Raw genomic sequence first — 23,643 nt, 5'->3', positions numbered from 1 at the left:
ATCTGGTCAATGCTGGGCTTGCCAGGTCTAAAGCCGCATTGGTAAGGTCAAATTATTTCGTTGACAATGAACTTTAGTCGTTCGCACATATCCCTGACACTATCTTGTAGGCGATAGGGAGAAGACTTATGCCCCTGCAGTTGGAGCATAAAGTCTTATCTCCTTTCTTATGGGCCGGTTTTAAACAGCTCGGCTGGTAGGCCATCAGCTCCTGCTGCCTTATTATTCTTCAACCGGTTTATTGCCGTCTTTACCTCATCTTGGCCGGGTGGTATACATTCAATACCATCTTCTGGGATTGGATCTGTGGAATCTTCGTCGACTTCGCTACCATTGGATACCAACAGTTTGGAAAAATGCTCTTTCCATATCCTTAGCACACTATCTGTATCAGTTACCAGATTACCTTGCTGGTCTCTACAGGAGGATGTGCCAGTTCCAAATCCATCAGTTTGATGTTTTACTCTTTAGTAGAAATTTCTGACTTCATTATGTCTCCTGTACATCTCGATTTGTTCATACTCCCGCTTTTCCATCTCTCTCTTTTTCCTGCGAAGAAGACGTTTCTTCTCTCTCCTTTTCTCCTGATATCTCTCTCGTGCGCTACACGTTGCTACGGATTGTAAAGTAGCCCTATATGCCGCATTTTTCTCTTCGGTAGTAGCACGACACTCCTGATCATACCATCGATTCCTTGGTGGAGGTCTCTGGTATCCAAGTATGGATTTTGCGTCTGTTTGCATGGAGTGGGCAATATTTTACCATTGAGCTGATATATTATCGGGATGAGGAGTGCTTTGATCAAGCAATTGGGCTAGTTGAGTGGAATATGCTGTGGCTATCTGTTGTGATTGCAGGTTACCGATGTCTAACTTTCGTGTTGTGTCTGTTCGTACTTTGTTTGATACGTTTAACCGGGTGCGTAACTTTGCTGCAACTAGGTAGTGGTCCGAGTCTATGTTTGCTCCTCGGAACGAGCGCACATCCAACACGCTCGATGAATGTCTTCCATCTATCACTACATGATCAATTTGATTTCTTGTTTTCTGATCTGGAGACAGCCAGGTGCCCTTATGGATGTCGAGATGTTTAAATCTGGTGCTGCTAACTACCATGGTTTTTTGCCGATGCGAAGTCTATCAGCATCATGCCATTGTCAGATGTTTCATTGTGGAGATCAAAGTTATTTTCCTTTCCAATTTTGGCATTAAAATTGCTTAGAATAATTTTAATTTCATGGGCAGAACAACGGTCATATGTTTCTTCTATGCGCTCATAAAATATATCTTTGGTCTGTTCATCCTTGTCTTCAGTGGGAGTATGAGCACAAATTAAGCTGATGTAGAGGGATTTTGCTTTTATTCGAATTGTAGCAAGTCTTTCATTCACGGGTGTGAAGTTGGAGACCAGCTACAAATCCGCAACCAAACTCATGCTTTATGTCATGGCAGCTATAATATAGTGCGTCACATTTAGGTGTTGTTGTGACGCCTTTCCCGTTCCAACGTATTACCTGTATGGTAGTAATGTCGGTCTTGTACTTTTCAAGTACATCTGCCAATGCGTAAACTGCACCTTCTCTATAAAGTGTGCGAACATTCCAGGTGCAGATTCGCAGATCATGGTCCTTAAAACGTTTGCGGGTGTCGTCAACTTTAGAGGGATTTGTTTTTCTTTTCTTTCGTTTTTTCATAGTAGGCTGTTTTTTTCTAGGGGAGGGGTACTAACTCGAAGCTCAAACCCAAGTTTTTAACGTTCTTAACGCGGCACATGTTAGCTCACTATCTTTAACGGGTGTTAAAGGCAGTTCCTCAGGTGACACCACGGGGAGATCAGTGTCCACTTGAGATGAAAGAGGGACCAAGATTAATCCTGGGCTTTGCCATGTTAAAGCCGGTCAGGACCGTTCCTTGGTTTTCCCATCCCCTACGTCACCCAGTCAACTGTTCTACGTTGAAGAATTTGAAAAACTATTTGGAGCTCTGAATGCCTTTCCAAAAGCTCTCAAATGCTTAAAGACCCACTGGAAATACGGTTATCAACATTACCCGAAGTAACCAGTGCTGTGGGCGTGCGATTAAAGTTATCCTGCCGCAATAAGGACAATCTCCCACTGAAATTTATCCTCTCCAATGACATCGTGAATATTTTCCTCACTTGTGTGTTTGATTATCCTATGTAATGTTACATATATGTGTTTCCAAAGCGTTTGTACGAGTTTTTATCGGATCCCCTTATGTGTAAGATTGCATATAATCATAAATAAAAACTCATCATAATATCCTACACGGATACGAGGTCGTTTAAGATCTTTGATCATGCGCTGTATATGCAAATAGCCACGTACCTATCCAAATTCGGTCCGATTTCTAATCGATTTTCTAAGGGAGTTTTTGTTTGGTTGCTGTCGAAAAAAAATAATAAAATTCGCATATACAATTTTTAAATTTTTTAAATATAATGCAACATATAATAATTGGAGATAGTGTTGATTCAACTTAACAACAAAATGATAACAACAGTGAAAATCATTCGAACGTTTGAAATAAGAATCTTTCAAAAAAAAAAAAAAAACATTATAAAAATTGTCTAAAAGTGGGGATTTGTTCTGTGGTGGTGTGTCAATAGAAAGCCGTCGGCGAAAAAATTTTGTTTTTTTCATTTTCATGGCTTCTCTTCCGATTTCCATATAACTTTCGGACCGAATTCGGTCAGAATTTGGATCCGAAACCGGAAGCAGCATCAGATTTTCGGACAATTTGGTTTGCTGGTTATCTATGATCAGAGCAGAGAAGAGGGTTTTGGTTCTTTTAATGTATAAATAGACACTGAAGCCGGTAGCAAGCATCTTTTGGAAGACTTTAGCCCTCCTCAACATATAAATTATTAGTTACTGTATCCACATATATAAGTCGACGACTTATCCAGAACAGGCTGTGAAAGTAATCTTTAATACCGCCAATTACTCCACACTGTGGATGTCCGGCCTATTTTATCTAATTCCTTATTCCAAACCTTTCCTCTTTTGCAATTTGCTCTGCTCAAGCCGAAACTTTCATTGTTGTGAACGGTTTGTTAATGTATTGGGCGCCACTTTGGTGCAATGATTAGCTCGTCCTTGCACAACCTGACAAGAACTCTTTTTTAGCGGTGGTGGATATTCTTTCTCCACTTCTTGTCCGATCAGATATTGTTTCTAAAACCCGTTTTGATGATCGGTTGTATGGTTATCCCGCATTCTAGCGACGTGTCCAAATATTTTTATATTATTTTCCACAACTCTGTTTTAGCTTTAGGGGCTTAAATACGAAATACCGAACTAAATTGTTGCCATTTGTTTATTGATTTTAGTTCAGGGAACTAAAATGAACTGCGCCGATCTACCTTGATCATAGGTTCATTCCAATGAACCCCTCATTCGAACTAAATAATTCTAAAACACAAGTTCGAAAATGATGAGTTTTATTTTTTTAAAACAATTATTTTTATTTTTACAAAATCTTAAAAATTAAGGGACAAACTTATTAATACGTATTTTTAAAATTAGAAAAACAAATACATTGCCTAGAAAAGATACTTTGGAATCAATTAAATTACATGGCCTTCTCTTTGTGTTGGGTATCCAGGTACTCTTGACGTAATTTTTTACACATTTTTCCTCCAATACGTGTTCTCACTCTTTCGGGTGATAATTTCATAATGAAATACTGCAAAAAATCAAAAAAGAATTTTTGAAATTTCAATTTAAAAAATTCTAGAAAGTAGTTTAGTAAATTCACATTGACAAAACATTGATTACAAATTACAAATAATATGCCTATTCCAGAACCTGCAAGAATCAACAAGTTTTTACTTCGATAACAATTTTTTCTTTATAGAAAAAAATAGTAAAAATTAGTAGTTTCTTGCATTTCTGGGACAGACCAAATATTTGAATCAAAAAAAAAAAAAAAAATATATATATATATATATATATATATATATATATATATATATATATATATATATATATATATATATATATATATATATATATATATATATTCCTCACCTGTAAACCATGTGACCAATAACCTGTGGTCTCCTTGGTTTTACCCAAAGTAAAAACGGTTGAACGTGCATAGGCCTGAGCACTGGGCACCATTAAACTACCCTGCATCACTGTCTCGGAATACTGATTCATTTTGGTGACAACAAATAATGGTGTCACACACTGCACTTCAATGTTATGTTCCGACAATTCTTGTTCAATGGCCAAGCTGAAGGTTCGTACAAAACGTTTTGTGGCCCCGTATACAGCCATATAGGGCAAAGGTTGTAATTCACTACCCGATGAAATGTTGACAATGATTCCTTTACCCTGTTTCTTCATGTAGGGTATGATCATGTGAGTCATCATGGTCACGGAACCAATGTTAATATTGATAATATCCCATAACACATCTTCCGGAACATTTTCCAAGGCATCGGGATAATCGTACATTTTACCAACATTATTAACTAGAGAGAGGGAAAAAGGTATGTTCAATATAGGAGAAGAGTATAGGTTAGATGTTTAACAATTGCTTTAAAATATTTCTAATAGCGCTTATTACCATGATAATGACTATATATATATATCAATAGCTCTATTCCTTTACGTGGAAGAATCTTCAAGTTTTACAATTTTTTACTCGAAAAGCGTTCCTTAACTTCAGACACCATACAATTCATATGGGAGCAGTTTACACCTTTTAATTCTTTTGCCGGTTTTACAATTTTAAAAAGTAAAGGAACAAACCGTATTTATATAACAAGATTGTTCAATTTATTTATTATGCTAATAGGAGCTAATTTAAAGGTCATATTACTAAATCCCCAAAATCCGTAAAACATTAGATTCCTTCCCCACTTACCCAATATTCCCACTGGTATGCCAGCCAATTCATTTTCAATATGGCTGTAAACCTCTTTGCCCTTGGAAAAGTCGGCAGCAATCCATTTCGTTTTAACTTTGTATTCAGATTCTGTAATCCAAGAAAATAAAAAATCACATAAAAACAAACAAATTGCAAAATATTTCTCAGTCAACCGCTAAAAACCGTTAAATGTTTTTTTATTTGCACAGATGTATACGAGTATGTAGTCTCTATATTCCGCTAGTCTTCACACATCCATCCGCGTGTACTTACCAATTTGATTACAAACCTCCACTAATTTTGCTTTGGTACGTGAAATGAGCACCACATTAAGACCTTGTTTGGCCAACTCTTTAGCGTATTCCTTGCCAATGCCATCGGTGGCTCCCGTAATTACTGAAAACAGAAAAAAATCATAGAAGCTTGAGTTACAAATATGAAACCATAAACAGTAGAAAAACTGGCAATAATCGTTATATTAAAATAGCTTAACGAACACCAAAGAAAACAACCAAAAGCCGAAATAAAAATGAAGTAATTAACACTTACATGTTAATTAGTAAAAGTTTAGACCAAAATTATTTACCAAAAAGTAATGAAATGACGTCTTTTGAATGTTTATACAAATTACATTAACAACAATCGCTATGGAGAGGTTTTTAGGCAGTGCATCAATTAACGGTAGCAGCATTTTAAATCTTAACTAGTTAACCAGAATTTGTCGGCTTAACAAATGCTGAATACCCCCAACCTATGACTGTACAAAAATAAAACTTTAATAGGTGTGGCTGACCTAAATATCCTATAAAAAGATATCTTAGCTATTCGTAGGTGGCAAAATAAGAGTTGGAAGTTTTCATTTTAATTTCATAGACGTTTTTGGGTTAGGTATCTACATACCGATATCGACATACTAGTTGGGCGCCGTTGGATTTTTTGAGCTTTTGGGTCATTATGTCGTTGTAATCGGTATTTTAAATGATATGTTTTTTACATATGGATTGTCAGTTTATATATACAAAATGTATGTGCAAGGTGCAAGTGACAACACATTTGTAAAATAAAATATGGTGTAAAGTACCCATGGGTGACGTAGGGGATGGAAGATACCAAGGAACGGTCCTGACCGGTTTTAGCATGGCAAAGCCCAGGATTTATCTTGGTCCCTCTTTCATCTCAAGTGGACACTAACCTCCCCGTGGTGTCACCTGGGGAACTGCCTTTAACACCCGTTAAAGGTAGTGAGCTAACATGTGCCGCGCGTTCACCCATGAGAGCGTTATAAACATAGGTTTGGGCGTCGGGTTAGTAACCCTCCCCTAGAAAAAACAGCCTACTATGAAAAAACGAAAGAAAAGAAAAACAAACCCCTCTAAAGTTGACGAACCCCGCAAACGTTTTAAGGACCAACTGATCTGCGAATCTGCACCTGGAATGTTCGCACTCTTTATAGAGAAGGTGCAGTCTTCGCATTGGCAGACGTACTTAAAAATTACAAGGCCGACATTACTGCCATACTGTAAATACGATGGATTGGGAAAGGCGTCACAACAACACCTAAACGTGACGCACTGTATTATAGCTGCCATGACGTAAAGCATGAGTTTGGTTGCGGATTTGTAGTTAGTCGGTGACTAAAACGTCTGGTATCCAGCTTCACCCCACTGAATGAAAGACTTGCTGCAATTCGAATAAAAGCAAAATTCTTCAACATCAGCTTTATTTGCGCTCATGCTCCCACTGAAGAAAGGGACGAACAGACCAAAGATATATTTTACGAGCGCTTAGAAGAAACATATGACCGTTGCCCTGCCCACGACATTAAAATCATTCTAGGCGATTTTAATGCCAAAATTGGAAACGAAAATATCTTTCGTCCAACAGTCGAAAAATTCAGTCTCCACAATGAAACATCTGATAATTGCATGAGGCTGATAGACTTCGCAGCGGCAAAAAAACATGGTAGTTAGCAGCACCAGATCTAATCATCTCAACATTCATAAGGGCACCTGGCTGTCTCCAGATCAAAGAACAAGTAATCAGATTGATTATGTTGTGATAGATGGAAGACATTCATCGAGCGTGTTGGATGTACGATCGTTCCGAGGTGCACACAAAGACTCGGACCACTACCTTGTTGCAGCAAAGGTACGTACCAGATTAAACGTAGCAAACAAAGTACGAACAGACACAACACGGAAGTTGGACATCGGTAAGCTGCAATCACAACAGATAGCCACAGCATATTCCACTCAACTGGCCCAACTGCTTAATCAGAGCACTTCTCGTCCCGATAACATATCAGCACAATGGCAAAGCATTGCCCACTCCATGCAAACACCCGCAAAATGCATTCTTGGATACTAGAGATCTCCACCAAGGGGTGTCGTGCTGCCACCGAAGAGAAAAATGAGGCATATAGGGCTACTTTACAACGCGTAGCGCACGAGAGAGATACAGCAACGCGTAGCGCACGAGAGAGATACAGGGAGAAAAGGAGAGAGGAGAAACGTCTTTTTCGCAGGAAAAAGAGAGAGTTGGAAAAGCGGGAGTGTGAAAAAATCGAGATGTACAGGAGCCAGAATGAAGTCCGAAAATTCTACCAAAAAGTCAAACTGATGGCTTTGGTACAGGCACATCCTCCTGTAAAGACCAGCAAGGTAATTTGGTAACTGATACCGATAGTTACTCAGGATATGGAAAGAACATTTTTCAAAACTGTTGGTATCCAGCGAAGATGACGAAGATACCACAGATCCAATCCCAGAAGATGGTATTGAATGTATACCGCCCAGCCAACATGAGGTAAAGACAGCAATAAATCGGCTGAAGAATAATAAGGCAGCCGGAGCCGATGGCTTACCAGCCGAGCTGTTCAAAACCGGAGGCGACACGTTGATAAGGTGTATTCATCAGCTAGTTAGCACCATCTGGCAGGAAGAACGAGTACCCGACGATTGGAATAGAATAGAACAAATGTTCTGTAATGGGCCAGCTAAGTAAGTAAGCAAATCGTCATTTAATTGTTGCTATCTTTCAATCTCCTGCCATTGCCTGTTTATGCGATTATTTTTCGCAATTCTGATTGCAGATTGTATTTCTTTATTTAATTCGTAATATAATTCTTAGTTTCGATTTTTATGTTTTCGACTTTCCTCCATCAGATCCAGTATCTCCTTTGTCGTCCATTCATTCTTTTGTCTTTTTTGCGATTCCCAGATTTTTTTAATAGAATTCTACATCTGTTCAATATCTGCAGCTTCAATTCTTCTAAATTCTTGATCAATGATTTCCCTCATTGTCCTAAACCTTGGTTCCTACAGTTTTCCAGTATTGAGTTTTCCACGTATTTTTCTCTTTGAGTTTCTCTTCAATTTTGCTCGTATTTTTGTCATTAACAGGATATGGTCCGATGGAACATCTGCCCCTGGATATGTGGATGTTTTCATTACACATGAAGAGAAGCGTTTATTGATCAAAATATAATCTATCTGGTTCCGTATTATATTTGTTGGTTTGTCTTGAGGCGGTTTCCAGGTATATAATCTTCTTTTTGTAATTTTCAACTCATATTCCTAACAAATTGAATAAGTCTGTCAGCTCTATCATTTCTCTCGCCTAGACCAAATTTGCCTGTTATGCCTTGTCCAACTTTGGCATTAAAGTCTCCTTGGGGTTTTGTCATATTTATTAAGTATCTTACATCTTCGTAAAAATGTTCCACTTTTTTTCTTAAACATTTTTTTAAACATTGTCTTCAAAATTTTACATATTGTATGTTACTGTGTGTGTTCCCGCACAGCAAAACTTGAAAACTGTTCTTTTATAAAGCAAAAAATTGCAAAGCTTTTAGATTCTTGTAGATTCTGGAACCGAACATTTAGGTGAATGTTGTTACCATATCTGTGTAAGATAAAAATTTGTTAATTACCGTAAATGTTGTTTTATTTATTTTATTTATATTTACAAGATCCTCTTCCCTCCTATAAATATACATAAACAACAATATTGACCTTGAATTCGCTACTCTAGTGTTCAATACAAGACATCATATTTTGCTATAAATACCATAGTTTATATTTATATATAAATCGCTGATAAACACATTTCCTTGCAGTTTATAAACAAATTATTTATTTGTCTATTGCATCAAAAATATAAAATTGTTTTTATTACATTCCATGTGCAAATTCCTGACATTTAACAGAATTTTGCTATAAACATTTGTGAGGAGAATATGCAATGACGTACAAAGAAAGGTCCACCTGATGATGCAGAGATGACACGCCAACGAAAAGAATATTGATGAAATAGAGGCAATATGTTTTTGGAAATGGGTAGAGACATTTTGTGTTTTACGTCATGTTTGAGGAATTCATTTGACAATTAAGAAATTCAAATAAAAATAAAAAAAAAAAAACAAAACAAAAACTATTAAAAACTATTCTCTAACTAATAACTAATAACTGGCAGAGCGAGGAATTGGCTACCAATAGGACACGGTTTCTGGAGTCCATGTTAAAAATTACTTAAAGAAAGAATTAAATTGTTTGCAAAGCTTCATATTTAAATGCTAAATATGTATGTAATAAGATAATTTCTGGCTGTGACTTTTATGTGCAGAAATATTTAATTTTTTAACAGTTCATATAACTAAACTTTTATGTACAAAAACAAACAACTTGCGAAACTTTTCAAATCTATATATGAAAAACAGGTCAAAAAATTAATAACTTTTAGATTTTTGCTGATTCTGGAACAATGCGTTGATTTGAATCAATTAATGTGATTAATTTTGGCTATGGCGCTGACAAATTCGATGTATCTATGTGTGATACCCAAAAAAAAGTAGCAAATCAGGAAAAGTTAGCCTGCTTTGTTTTGTCCTTAACTCAGCTGAAGTAAAATACAGGAACAGAAGACAAAGGGATTCCAAAAAAGAAATGCGACTAGAGTTGATAAACTGGTAAGTTGTATGCATGAATTCATTAGTACCATCATAAACAAGTCGAGTTAACGGAACAAGTGTTAAAATATTTAATAAATTATTGAAGGTCTAAGTTAATTTGAATTTACAAATGTTTTCTACTTTGAACCTACAGTTAGAGTATTAAATGTTTGCAAACCAATAATATAACGCAATTTAAAAGAAACACACTTGTATACCCGTCAGCCTTCAAAGAAACTTGGTAAATATACTTTGATACGATACAAAATTTACCTAACCGAATTGATGGCTAGGGACCCCATGAATGTTTGGACGAAATTAGTTTCAAACAATGGGGGTCGACTGATGCAAGTGTGACTGATGCAAGTGTTAACTCTCGAATGGATCAAACGATTTGATCCTAACATTGCACCTCGGTCGATCAAGTTCGAAAATGTGCCATATCGGTCAACTTCTTTGGGTACCTATTTAATTAATTAATTCTCTTTCGAGTTGAGCTGTTATGACCTTCGAAACACATTGAAGAAATAGGAGTGTATCGAAGTCCGATGCATTCAACCATTTGCTACGTTTCACGGGTGGTTAAGTCACAATCTTTCGCTAAAATGGTGCAAATGATAACTTTCGAAGGGAGTTAAAAATTTGGTACAAACTTTACACCCTGTAATAGTTTTTTTCAGATAGACCAGGGGCTCAATTCTTGTTCTATGAAAATTTGAAATGAAAAATATTTCCTTTATAAAATGTTGGCATGCCCGGACATGCTGTCGAATGTGACGCTAGAATTTTGGGGTTGTTTGTGGTCAGAATGCTGCTACATCGACCATAACTTCAACTCAGTTCTCACATCTGCCGTCCATCTGCAGATATTTACATATTTTTCACGCGGATAAAGGTGTAAACATCAGTTAAATGTATTTATTTATTTATTTACAAATGGCATCAGGGAAGGTACCTGACGCCAAGAGATATCACGCAACCTTGGGAACTCCCTGTTTCACTCCACGAGGTTTAAACTTCTTATTTCTGACTTCCACGTATGGCTGGCGTCCACACATATAATTGATTATCCAACGTTTCAAACATGGCCGAAGGGTTGTCTGTTCTATATCCTCAAACAGCGAGGAGTGTTTAACAGTATCAAAGGCTTTTAATCACCACCATCATCACTGTTCTATCACACGGTTTGCTATGGTTGAATTCTCGAATGGATGGCTTGCAGCGCTGTTGTCGTGCTGTGCTCCTTACGGAACCCCATACTGATGATCGGCTACGGGCCACCAGTCCCGGTTCCGTTTGGGGACCAAATGGTAGTAGCCTTATGGTTACGAGATCGTAGCTGGGACTTAATTCTGGGACCACGGGTACCAGTTGCCCCTAGGTGGGATGGCCTAGTCTGGTAAATGTTGTCGGTCCTCTTGTGGGAGTATCGTGGTGATGGTGGTTGCACCCAAATCGTGGATAGAGTCTACGGCTTGATTGTGGAGTTGCATTTCAACCGGCTGTCTGAATCATAGGAAGACAGGAATTTTAGATGGGTTCCGCACCAAACCAAGGTGTTGAACAGGGCCAAACACTTGACCACAAATACTCGCCTCGCCGTCCAGCTGTTTTACCATTATCATGGAAATTCCATCGGGGCCCAACGCTTTGGATGATTTAGCGTTCCTGATGACATTCGTAACATCATCCATTGGCTTGTGCTGCTCGGATCAGTCAGCTTAACGTTGACATTTGTTCCGCTTATGCTCACCGACCAACTTGTTAACTTTCAGTGTGACTCTGGGGTCACTGGGGTTGGCACGTCGAAGCTCATCAAACTCATTTGCTAATCCCGTCGCCTCTGCTGGGAAGTTTGGTCTCAATTCGGGCATTCGATCAGCAGCTACATGGCTAACGACTGCAGCGGAAGCACATTGGAAGAATAAGACAGATTTCTGAAGCTGAGATTAGTGAACTCTGAAACAATGTCAATTGGTTTTATCAGGATTGATGAAAGTGCGGCGTTCATAGGTGATGAAATCGCGCGGTCTGCTGATGGAGACAATTATGGGGAGATGGTCTGATCCAAGAGGAACGACGGATTGTTAGGTAACGATGGTTATGTCTGGCGAACTGTGACAGTCTGCTCTAATTCTGGTAAGAGCGTCCTCATTGACCGTGCAAAACGTAGTGCTATCAATCTGCTCAGCCAGCACTATACCCCTCCGGGACCGATTTCCATAACTCATGATGAGCATTAAATCTCCTAAGACCAGGCGTTATAACATGACACGTTATATCCTGGAGTATAGCTATTTTTCGGCGGGATGTATATGTTCAGCAACTCTACCCCGGCACTTGCACACCTCACTACTACATCTATTCATTCCATGTAGGGCCATTAGAGCCATGCTCAATTGAAATAGGTCTGTATGGAACAGACTGGTGCAACAGGAAAGATAATCCCCCACCTGCAATCCTGGTGCGATCCTTCCTCAGTACGTTGCAACCATCATAACGCTGAAAGCTGCAGTTGTTGTTGAGCTTGGTTTCCTGCACCTCCACGGCCATGATATTCTTCGGACTCATGAAATCCACTGTTTTCTCGATCTTACATCGGAGTCCATTGAAATTAAATTGCAAAAAGGGTTAATTTTCAGGGATTGGAACAACAACGAATGGTGTTAAGTGCTGCGTGTGCGACTGCTGTTGGGGTGTTTGCGTGGGAGTCGCATATTCTGATGATGACGATTCATTGTGGGCTGTGTTCACACGCATGGATGAGTCCAGAACAAACCCAGAGATGCATATACTCCAGCCATGTATTGTATCTCACCGAAATTAGAGTGTAGTGGATGGGTATGTAACAAATCTAAGATGGTCCTGTGTTTTCCTCCATTCCGGCACGGGCCAAAGGAATACGGAGCAGACATTCCGCGATGTGCTGTTCCCAACACAGGAAAACGATATAAATACAAACATGTTTACACTGATGTGGCAGCCGCTGACCGGAACACGAATTTTGTGTGGTTCCGGGTCAATCCGGTATCGAAGAACCCGCCGTCGCGGTATTTTTTTGTATTGGTCAAAAAGGATCACGTTTTCATATACTGTACCTCCCGATTTTCGGTATTTTTAAGATTTTAGCCTCATTATTTCAGCGAAATGGCCTGATGTATAATCTTCCTGGGAGCTACAAAACTTTTCTCCAATATATTGGGAATTTTTAAAGTTGTAGCCACATTTCCCAACCGAAATAGCGGAAATTTTGGTATTTAGTCAACGTTGAGGTTAAAAAAAATTGTGCAGAGCATCGTAGGTATAGGTCCACGTTTTCATATACTTCTAATAATTTATAATGGAGGGTATCAAAATTCGATCCGGCCAAACTTAACGCCAGGAGGACAATCGGAAGAGTGGTGCGAATACGAATAATTATATTTGTCAATCCTCTTCAAAAGTCAACCTCACCCACTGTCTTCTTGCGACTTGGTGTCCTCTGTTTACGCAAACGAAGCTCTGGCGACCGATGATGGGCGGTATAACTCGTTGCACGGAAGAAATACCAGCATCAATACCAAAATATCTGTAAGAGTCAACTCGAACTACTTGGGGAATAGGATCTACAGATATCTGCGTTGTTATGGCGGACAAAGCAGTAAGGATGGCAGCGGATGAGCCCATATATGTAGGTCAACGGTGGCGCCCACAGACTTCCAAGAAGTTTACGCTCGTGCTTAGACGTTGTTAAGTGCTCTTCCTTGTGCTCACAAGCAAAGAAGAAATCCTGACGAGTTTTGTCACCAAAAACATGAAAGAAAGAACCGAAAGAAATTTAATTCTCCCAGGAGGTCATAGGCATATGCCAAATCCTTCCGCAACAGCGGCAAGCTCCACATGTCTGGGAGGGAGCACTTCATGTTCAGACAGTGTTTCAGAAACCTCTTGAGGCCCTATGCTCCTCAAGGTGTTAAGCGGAAAAGAAACTTAACGCCGTATTCACTTGTTAAACCTAAGTATATACTGGCTAGGTCATGTTCAAGATGCTTTACCAAAAAGGAGTTCCAATACATTCCTAACTTCGTACATTCCTAACTTGGTAAGCGATACATGACCTCATGATCCACAAATCAATCACTCATTAACAAATATTGGTTGCACCTGGGTGCAATGACTTGAGTAAGCCGACATTTTTCCTGAGTATTTCAGCTACGTAATACATCCCTATATCATTGAGCTTATACATATTGCACCTGTTCAACAAAAGGGTAGTAACTCAAAATTTGGAAATGTTCGCTTTTTAATAAAAAACGATAGATAATGATCAACTCCATCCACTGTAAAAATCGCACATTTGTTTGTCTACTCTTTCGTCAAAAAATACCGTTATTCCACTCTTCGTGTACTCAGAGTTCCTAGTTAAGTATGAACAGGTTTTTGTCTCTACTGACAAGTTAGACATTTTGAGTTGCTTTCCTTTTGTTGATCAGGTGCGATATGTATAATGATGTTAGTGGGAAATACTCGTATATATACGCAGATATGTATTTTCTTCATCATTTTGAATAAATTCAATTTGAAATACTGAAACATGTCAATCTAGATTCTAAAGACCACTGGGTCTTTAGGCCACGAGAACGCAACTAATAACTAGTTTTCCAAAAATAGTTCTTACTAATGTTATTTCAACTAATCTTCTAAACAAAATAATCATGAACTTGAACTTGACTTGAGGTTCAGGTTTTCAATTGCGTGAAATGAGAATTTTTAATAATGCGAAATATAACCATTAAACTATTTGAATGAAGTAATTTCACGCACTTTACAAAAGTATGAATAATATGATGGTAAATGCGGGTTCACTAAGCCACAGATTATGACGTATCACAGAGCGTAAACAATGCAAGGTCGTTTAAAGCTTCATTATAACTAAGCCGTTTGTCTTTCATTGTGTTATAATAAATTATCAGAAAAAATACCAACAAAAGAGAAAAAAACATAAAGAGAAAACAAACAAAATATTACACAAAAGTCGTGGTACTGCCTGAAGAAGTAGAGTATAAAACGCTTGGGATGAATGAACATAAAGTTGTATAAACAATTAAACGCACGCACGATTCACAAACAATTTGATAAGCATACAGTGTGAGCTGTAACCGCATCAAAACTTAATCGAAGCATAAAAAGCCGGTTAGTTGTTCCTCCAATGTGTTTATTTTAATGAATACATGACTAATGTATCGCCAGCATGCTCGGAAAGTGACGATGCGGTACATGTTACTAGTTCTGTGTTACACTAAGTACAATTACGGAGTTAACTTTCTTAAAATTACCTTGGAAGATACCAAGGAACGGTCCTGACCGCTTTAACATTGCAAGTCCAGGATTAATCTTGGTCCGTCTTTCATCTCAAGTGGACACTGACCTCACCGTGGTGTCACCTGGGGAACTGCCTTTAACACCCGTTAAATGTAGTGAGCTAACATGTGCCGCGCGTTCACCCATAAGAACGTAAAAAACTTGGGTTTGGGCGTCGGGTTAGTCACCCTCCCCTAGAAAAAAAGATCCTACTATGAAAAAACAAAAGAAAAAAAAAACAAATCCCTCAAAAGTTGACGACCCCCGCAAACGTTTAAGGACCATGATCTGCGAATTTGCACCTGAAATGTTGCAGTTTACGCATTGGCAGATGTACTTGAAAAGTACAATGCCGACATTACTACCATAAAGGAAATACGATGGAACGGGAAAGGCGTCACAACAACACCTAAAGGTGACGCACTGTATTATAGCTGCCATGACACAAAGCATGAGTTTGGTTGCGGATTTGTAGTTGGTCGGAGGTTAAAACATCTGGTCTCCAGCTTCACCCCAGTGAATGAAAGACTCGCTACAATTCGAATAAAAGCTAAATTCTTCAACATCAGCTTTATTTGCGCTCATGCTTCCACTGAAGACAAGGACGAACAGACCAAAGATATATTTTACGAGCGCTTAGAAGAAACTTATTACCGATTTTAATCCCAAAATTGGAAAGAAGAATATCTTCGGTCCAACAGTCGGGGAATTCAGTCTCCACATTGAAACATCTGACAAGGGTATGAGGCTGATAGACTTTGCAGCTGCAAAAAACATGGTCGTTAGCAGTACCAGATTTAAGCATCTCGATATTCATAAGGGCACCTGGCTGTCGCCAGATCAAAGAACAAGAAATGAAATTGATCGCGTTGTGATAGATGGTAGACATGCATCAAGCGTGTTGGATGTACGATCGTTCCGAGGTGCAAACATAGACTCGGACCACTACCTTGATGTAGTACGCACCATATTAAACGTAGCAAACAAAGTGCGAACAGACACAACACGGAAGTTGGACATCGGTAAGCTGCAATCACAACAGATAGGCCCAGCATATTCCACTCAACTGGCCCAACTGCTTAATCAAAGCACTCCTCGTCCCGATAACATATCAGGACAATGGCAAAACATTGCCCAATCCATGCAAACAGCCGCAAAATCAGTACTTGCATACCAGAGACCTCCACCAAGGAATCCATGGTATGACAGGAGTGTCGTGCTGCTACCGAAGAGAAAAAATGCGGCATATAGGGCTACTTTACAAGCAGTAGCAACGAGAGAGGTATCGGGAGAAAAGGAGAGAGGAGAAACGTCTTTTCCGCAGGAAAAAGAGAGAGATGGAAAAGCGGGAGTGTGAAAAAATCGAGATGTACAGGAGCCAGAATGAAATCCGAAAATTCTACCAAAGAGTCAAGCATCAATGGATGGATTTGGTACAGGCACATCCTCCTGTAGAGACCAGCAAGGTAATTTGGTAACTGATACAGATAGTGTGCTAAGCATATGGAATGATCATTTTTCCAAACTGTTGGTATCAATTAGTAGCGAAGTCGACGAAGATACCACAGATCCAATCCTAGAAGATGGTATTGAATGTATACCGCCCAGCCAAGGTGAGGTAAAGACAACAATAAATCGGCTGAAGAATAATAAGGCAGCAGGAGCCGATGGCTTGCCAGCCGAGCTGTTCAAAACCGGAGGCGACACGCTAATAAGGTGTATTCATCAGCTAGTTAGCTCCATCTGACAGGAAGAACGAGTACCCGACGATTGGAACCTGAGTATCCTGTGCCCCGTCCACAAGAAGGGAGATAAGACTGTATGCTCTAACTATAGGCGCATAAGTCTACTCCCTATTGCATACAAGATCGTGTCAGGGATATTGTGCGAACGACTAAAGACTATGGTCAACGAGATAATTGGACCATACCAATGCGGCTTTAGACCTGGCAAGATATTTACCCTGCGGCAAAGCCTGGAGAAGACCCAAGAGATGCAGATCGACACCTACCACCTTTTTGTCGATTATAAAGCAGCCTTCGACAGCCCGCTGCGTTCAAAGGTATTCCAAGCCATGTCTGAATTTGGTATCCCCGCAAAGCTCATTCGGTTTTGTAAAATGACTTTAACTGAAACGAGGTCCTCAGTTACAATAGGAAAGAACCTCTCCGAAGAGTTTGGTACCAAAAGAGGTTTCAGACAAGGAGACAGCCTTTCAACATTTTGCTGGAAAAGGTAATACTAGATGCAAATGTCAGAAGAAATGACACAATTTACACCAATAGCCACATGTTACTTGCTTATGCTGATGACATAGACATCATGGGATGATCCGTAAAGGAAGTAACTGATACCTTTATGAAGGTCGAAGGAGAATCTGCTAAAGTGGGTCTGGCGGTAAACGGTGAGAAGACCAAGTTGATGGTGTCGACGCGCAATGCGTCCATTGAGCACGGACCGACTGTGGAAGTTGGTTCCTGTAATATTGAGGTAGTAAAAGACTTCATCTACCTCGGCACACCCGTAAACACAACAAATGACATCAGTTGTGAAATAAAAAGAAGAATTGTATTGGCCAACAGATGCTACTTTGGTTTAAGTAAGCAGTTTAAAGACAAAGACACATCTCGTCAAACAAAAATAACGCTCTACAAAACACTGATACTACCCGTGCTGATGTATGGCTCCGAAGCCTGGGTACTTGCGCAAGCAGACATGGCAGTGCTTGGTGTTTTTGAGAGAAAAATTCTTCGACAGATCTACGGACCAATCTGCGTTGACGGTATGAACCACGAGCTGTATCTGCTATACAACGACACCAATATTGTTAAACGTATCGAGATGCAGCGATTGCGTTGGCTAGGCCATATCATAAGAATGAGCGATGATGAACCCGCTAAAAAGGCGTATAAATACGGACCGCTTGTCGGTGCACGCAGAATTGGCAGGACAAGGAATAGATGGCGCAAACAAGTGGATGAAGAGATAAAAAGGCGCGGTATTCCAGAGAGCTAAGCAACAAATAGAGAGAAATGGAGATCTTTTCTTAGTTCGGCCTATGGAACAAATGTTCTGTAATGGGCCAGCTAAGTAAGTAAGTAGGTGGTATAAAACATTCCACCCGAAATTTGTCACTATATGTCCACGTCATCATGCAGACCCCATTGAAGAATATCTCCAGATTTTCGCTATTTTGCCGGTGGTGACCTCAATATCCAAACGAAATGGATGAAATTTGGTATTTAGCCTTCGCAGGGGGTATAAAATATTCCACCTGAAATTTGTCGCTATACGTCCACGTCTTCAGGCAAACACCATAGAAGGGTACCTTCCGATTTTCAGCATTTTGAAGGTGGTGACATCAATGAAATGGCTGAAATTTGGTAATTAGTCTTCGCAGCCTCCCTCATAGAGGGGTACCTCCCGATTTTCGGTATTTGGAAGGTTTCAGCGTCATTGGCATACCAAAATGGATGAAATTTAGTATTTAGTTTTCGCAGGTGGTATAAAATATTCTACCTAAAATTTGTGTACGTTTTCATATAGCCACCAAAAGTGTACCTCCCGATTTTCGGTATTTTGAAGGTTGTGGCCTCAATATGCAACCGAAATGGCTGAAATTTGTTCAGTTGGGGGTATTTCACTTCCCACTTGAAATTTGTCGGTAAATGCCCACATCTTCATATAGCCCCCATAGAACGGTACCTCCCGAATTTCGGTATTTGGAAGGTTCCAGCGTCATTATTAGACCGAAATGGATGAAATTTGTTATTTAGTGTTAGCAGGGGGTATAAAACATTCCACCTGAAATTTGTAGCTATACGTCCATGTCTTCATGCAGCCCCCATATAAGGGTACATATCGATTTTCGGTATTGTAAATGTTGTGGCATCAATATACCGCCGAAGTGGCTGAAATTTTGTATTTAGTCTTCGTTGGTGGCATAAAACTTTCCACCGGAAATTTGTCGGTATATGTAGGTCCACGTCTTCACATAGCCCACCACAGAATGTTCCCTCAGGACTTTCGGTATTTTGAAAGTTTCAGCGTCATTATCAAACCGAAATAGATGAAATTTTGTATTCAGTTTTCGATGGGTATACAAAACATTCCAGAAGAGAACTATCAGCATAGGTTCTGATTTTCATATAGCCCCCTTAAAAGGGTACCTCCCGATTTTCGCTATTTTGAATGTTGTGGCCTCAATATCCAAAAGAAATGGCTGAAATTTGGTCTTCATTGGAGGCATACAACTTTCCAGCAGAAATTTGTCGGTATAGTTTCAAGTCTTCATATAGCAAAGAACGGTACCCCGGTAACGGAATAACTGAAATTTGACATTTTGTTTTCTCTAGAGATACCAAATATTATAACACTAGCAAAATGCCCGCTACTTCGTATGCGGAAAAGGAATAATATACAAATAAGCAATATTTAATTTGGTGAAGACTGAAAATTTTGATGAACTAATACCTATTCGAATTGATATTTAATTCCATTCAAGTATTGTTCGTACACGTTTTGTTCGAGTTTCAAAAGAAGACCTCTACACTTCAACTGCGGCCTACATTTTAAATTCCAGTCCATGTTTTATTAGAACGGTATGGGTATTTTTGAACATTTGATCCACATTTTCCAACCGAATTTTGGAATTTGTGATATCAAAATGTAGAAAACCTTTATTCAAAATATGTTGCCCTATATAACAGTTAATTTTTGAGACATATTATTTTATGCCTTTTTATTCTCAGGGTGTAAAAACCTTCTTGTAAAACATTAGCCGCATATATCTATTTTTTCAAATGAACTAACTATAACGTTTAGAATAGACATCAAAAATAAAAACAATTTTGTTGAAAAGGTAAGTTTGACTTTTTGATATCAGAACATTATTAAGAAACCGAATTAGTGTTAACATAGAAATAATAGTACATTATTCAGTACAATTTTTAAAATCCAGGACCTTAGCTCAAGTGTTACAGTTTTAGCTCTACTTGTTCACCAATGCTAATGGTATTACATCTAGAAACCTTTCATACATTTAAAGGCGGATTTTAATAAACATTCTGATCCAATCTCAACAGTAATCCTCATAACAAATTTCATTTATCGATTCACTTAATACCAGTGCTTCAATATTTAGTATTAGACCACCTCTAACAATGAACTTGACAAATAGTACATTTCGTATTTCTCAATAAATCAGCCCGCCCTCAACCAAATTTTAGAAATTTGTATGTATTCAAAAAATCCTTATCTAAACACCATACAACAATTCGAAGTTCCACCTATATCCCTTCATGCAACACTAAACTGGTACCAAATTTAGTACTTATAACCTGTATAAGTTTCAAAACTTACTTCCTTTTATCCAAAACTATATCCCAACCGCGATTTAGTATTTTTCGTATACATAAGTGCGAATTTCAAAAACTTCCTGTCTATCTCCACTCTAAACATCAACTGCTATACTAATACTGAATTTCACAATTTCAGCCTACCCCTGTACACAATAGCAATTTGAACCAAATCCTGTGCCACTTAGTAATTTTCGTACACTTATTGTACGTATATCCACATCCATATCTATTCATAATACCATTAATACTTTTCGTATGAAAGTACGAATTTCAATAACTATCTCCAACAGTAACTCTAAATTGTACCAAATTTAGTACCATTTAGTACTTTTCGTACCCATAAGTACGAATTTTCAAAACTTCCTCAATCCTACACTTCAATAATAACCTTTACACGAAATTTCAGGATTCCAGCTCTTTCCGTTCACCCAAATATAAATTGTACCAAACTTAGTACCATTTAGTACTTTCCGTACTCATAAGTACGAATTTCCAAGAATAATTCAATCCTACATTTTCAAATTTCAGGATTGCAGCACTATTCGTTCCCCCAAATCCAAACTGTACGAAATTTAGTACTTTTCGTACCCATAAGTACGAATTTCCAAAACATCTCCAATTCTTCACTCCAACAGTAATCTTAACTCGAAATTTCAGGATTCCAGTTCTATCCATTCCCTCAAATATAAATTGTACCAAATTTAGTACAATTTAGTACTTTCCGTACCCATAAGTAAAAATTTTCAAAACTACTCAATCCTACACTACATAAGTAATCATAATTCCAAATTGCAGGATTCCAGCTCTATCCGTCCAACTAAATTCAAATTGTACCAAATTTAGTACCATTTAGTACTTTCCGTCCCCATAAGTATGAATTTCAAAACTGCCTCAATTCTTCACTCCATCAGTAATCTTAATTCCAAATTTCAGGATTCCAGCTCTATCGGTTCACCCAAATCTAAATTGAGTACCATTTAGTACTTTTCGTACCACTAAGCACGAATTTCCAAAACTTGCTGAATCCTACACCCCAATAGTAATCTTAATTCAAAATTTCAGAATTCCAGCTCTATCCGTTCTCCTATGTTTAAATTGTACCAAATTTAGTACCATTTAGTACTATCCGTACACATAAGTACGAATTTCCAAGACTAACTCAATCATACAGTCCAACAGTAATCTTAATTCCAAATTTCAGGATTCCAGTTCTATACATTCACCCAAATCTAAATTGTACCAAATTTAGTACTTTCCGTACCCATAAGTACGAATTTCCAAAACTACCTCAATCCTTCACTCCATCAGTAATCTTAATTCCAAATTTCAGTTTTCCAGGTCTATCCGTTCACACAAATCCAAAATGTACCAAATTTAGTACCATTTAGTACTTTTCGTACACATAAGTATGCATTTTTAAAACTACCCACATATCTCAATCTTACACTTTGACGGTAATCTAAATTCCAAATGTAAGGTTTTAAGCTCTATCCGTTCACCCAAATCGAAATTGTACCAAATTTAGTACCATTTAGTACTTTAGTAACATGAGTACGAATTTTTAAAACGTCTTACAAACCTTGATTTCCATACCAAGTTTCAAGATTCTAGCTATAGCCGTTCAAAATATACAATTGGTACTAAATTTTATAACTTTTAGTACTTTTTGTACACTTATAGGTCGAAATTCCAAAAACCCTTTGGTACATCTTTCTAACTCTCCATCAGTGACCCTCATTCCAAATTTCAGAATTCTAGCTCTTCCCGTTTGCCTAATACAAAGGGTACCATATTTAGTACCTTTTAGTACTTTTCGTACCCTTCCAGTTCGAATTTCCAAAAACCCAGCCTTATCTTACCCCTACACACCAACAGCAACCCACACTCAAAATTTCAAGCTTCTAGCTTCAGCCGTTTCGTCTGGGCGATGATCTGTCACTCACTCACTCACTCACTTATCACTAAGCTCTTTTATATAATAAGATGTACAAAACATCCCCTACAAATAATAACTGAAATTTGACATTTTGTTTTCTCTAGAGATACCAAATATTATAACATGTACAAAACATCCCCTACAAAAATCACATATTATAGGTCTATGTTTTGGTTTAGCCCCCAATTAAGTGTACCACCTAGGTTTTTGAAGATTTAAGTCACAGTTTTCAACCGAATAGGTTGGAATTTTGTATTTCCAACGATAATACCCCATGTGAGCTCTTTTAAAGGGTTTGCTACATTTTCCTTGGAAAGTGGATGTAACGTGGTATTTTGGAATCTCAATGGTTAGAAAACCTCCACACAGAAAATTATCAATACAAATTGATTATAATAAGTTAAGATATTCTACTCCTTCAAGGGATAAACCTTAACGTGGAGGAAGAGCTTAGTACAAGGTGGCGCAAAAGTAATCCTCCTATCAGAAAATGCTATAATTTTTGCGATTGGCCCCTAATGTCAGTTCTGTTTTGACATTTGTGAAGTAAACACATGCGAAATACACGTTGATAAACAATGTTACGCTACACTACTCCAGAACGCGGAATATTGGTGACTATTTATTTGACCAATAATCGGTCGGTGACTTTGGCACAACGGGATTTTCGTCGCAGACGTTTAGCCGCTCGCTTCGAAGAGACTGGCACAACACGAGATGCTGCCAGGCATGTCAGACCCCGGAGTATCCGTTCTGCAGAGAATATTGCTGCTGTAGCCGAGGATGTCACGGAAGCGCCTTCGACATAGACCAGACGACGTGCCACGCAAATGGGTATCAGTTGACGGTCGATATTTGAATATGTTTCCGTACAAAGTCCAGACGGTGCATCAGCTGTTAAAAGGTTGACCGCCAATCGCGTCTAACATACGATCAATCCATCCTTAATCACCACCAAGAGGAAGATGATTATTCATCAAAAATAATCATGAGTGATAAGGCGCTCCAGACTTCTTTTTGTGGGGCTTTTGAAGTCGCGGGTTTATGTCAACAAGCCTCAGACTCTTTCAGCTCTTAAAGGCAATATCCGCCAAGAATGTTAGGACCTATCGCCGGAAGTTTTGGCCAAAGTGATGTAAAATGCCATAAAAAGGCTCAAAT

The 23,643-nt window shown here is 38.6% G+C and overlaps 1 protein-coding gene across 1 annotated transcript in view; it reads right to left on the bottom strand.

Annotated features, from left to right (window-relative positions):
• Window positions 1-3,460: 3,460 nt before the first annotated feature.
• The window catches only part of LOC141393427 (hydroxysteroid dehydrogenase-like protein 1), a 29,488-nt gene continuing 9,305 nt past the window's right edge, over window positions 3,461-23,643 (bottom strand). Inside the window, exons 2-5 of the mRNA XM_073966421.1 lie at window positions 5,172-5,294; window positions 4,896-5,006; window positions 4,052-4,500; window positions 3,461-3,707 (exon numbers count right to left, since the gene is read on the bottom strand). Of these exons, the coding sequence (XP_073822522.1) occupies window positions 3,594-3,707; window positions 4,052-4,500; window positions 4,896-5,006; window positions 5,172-5,294 (797 nt within the window). The 3' untranslated portion in view covers window positions 3,461-3,593. The remainder of the gene's footprint in view (window positions 3,708-4,051; window positions 4,501-4,895; window positions 5,007-5,171; window positions 5,295-23,643) is intronic.

This window comes from Musca autumnalis, unplaced genomic scaffold (assembly GCF_047663935.1).
Source record: "Musca autumnalis isolate F117 unplaced genomic scaffold, ASM4766393v1 scaffold_2, whole genome shotgun sequence".
NCBI lineage: Eukaryota > Metazoa > Arthropoda > Insecta > Diptera > Muscidae > Musca > Musca autumnalis.
The sequence above is the reverse complement of the archived record's forward strand: the minus strand, read 5'-3'. Positions and strand labels throughout refer to the sequence as shown.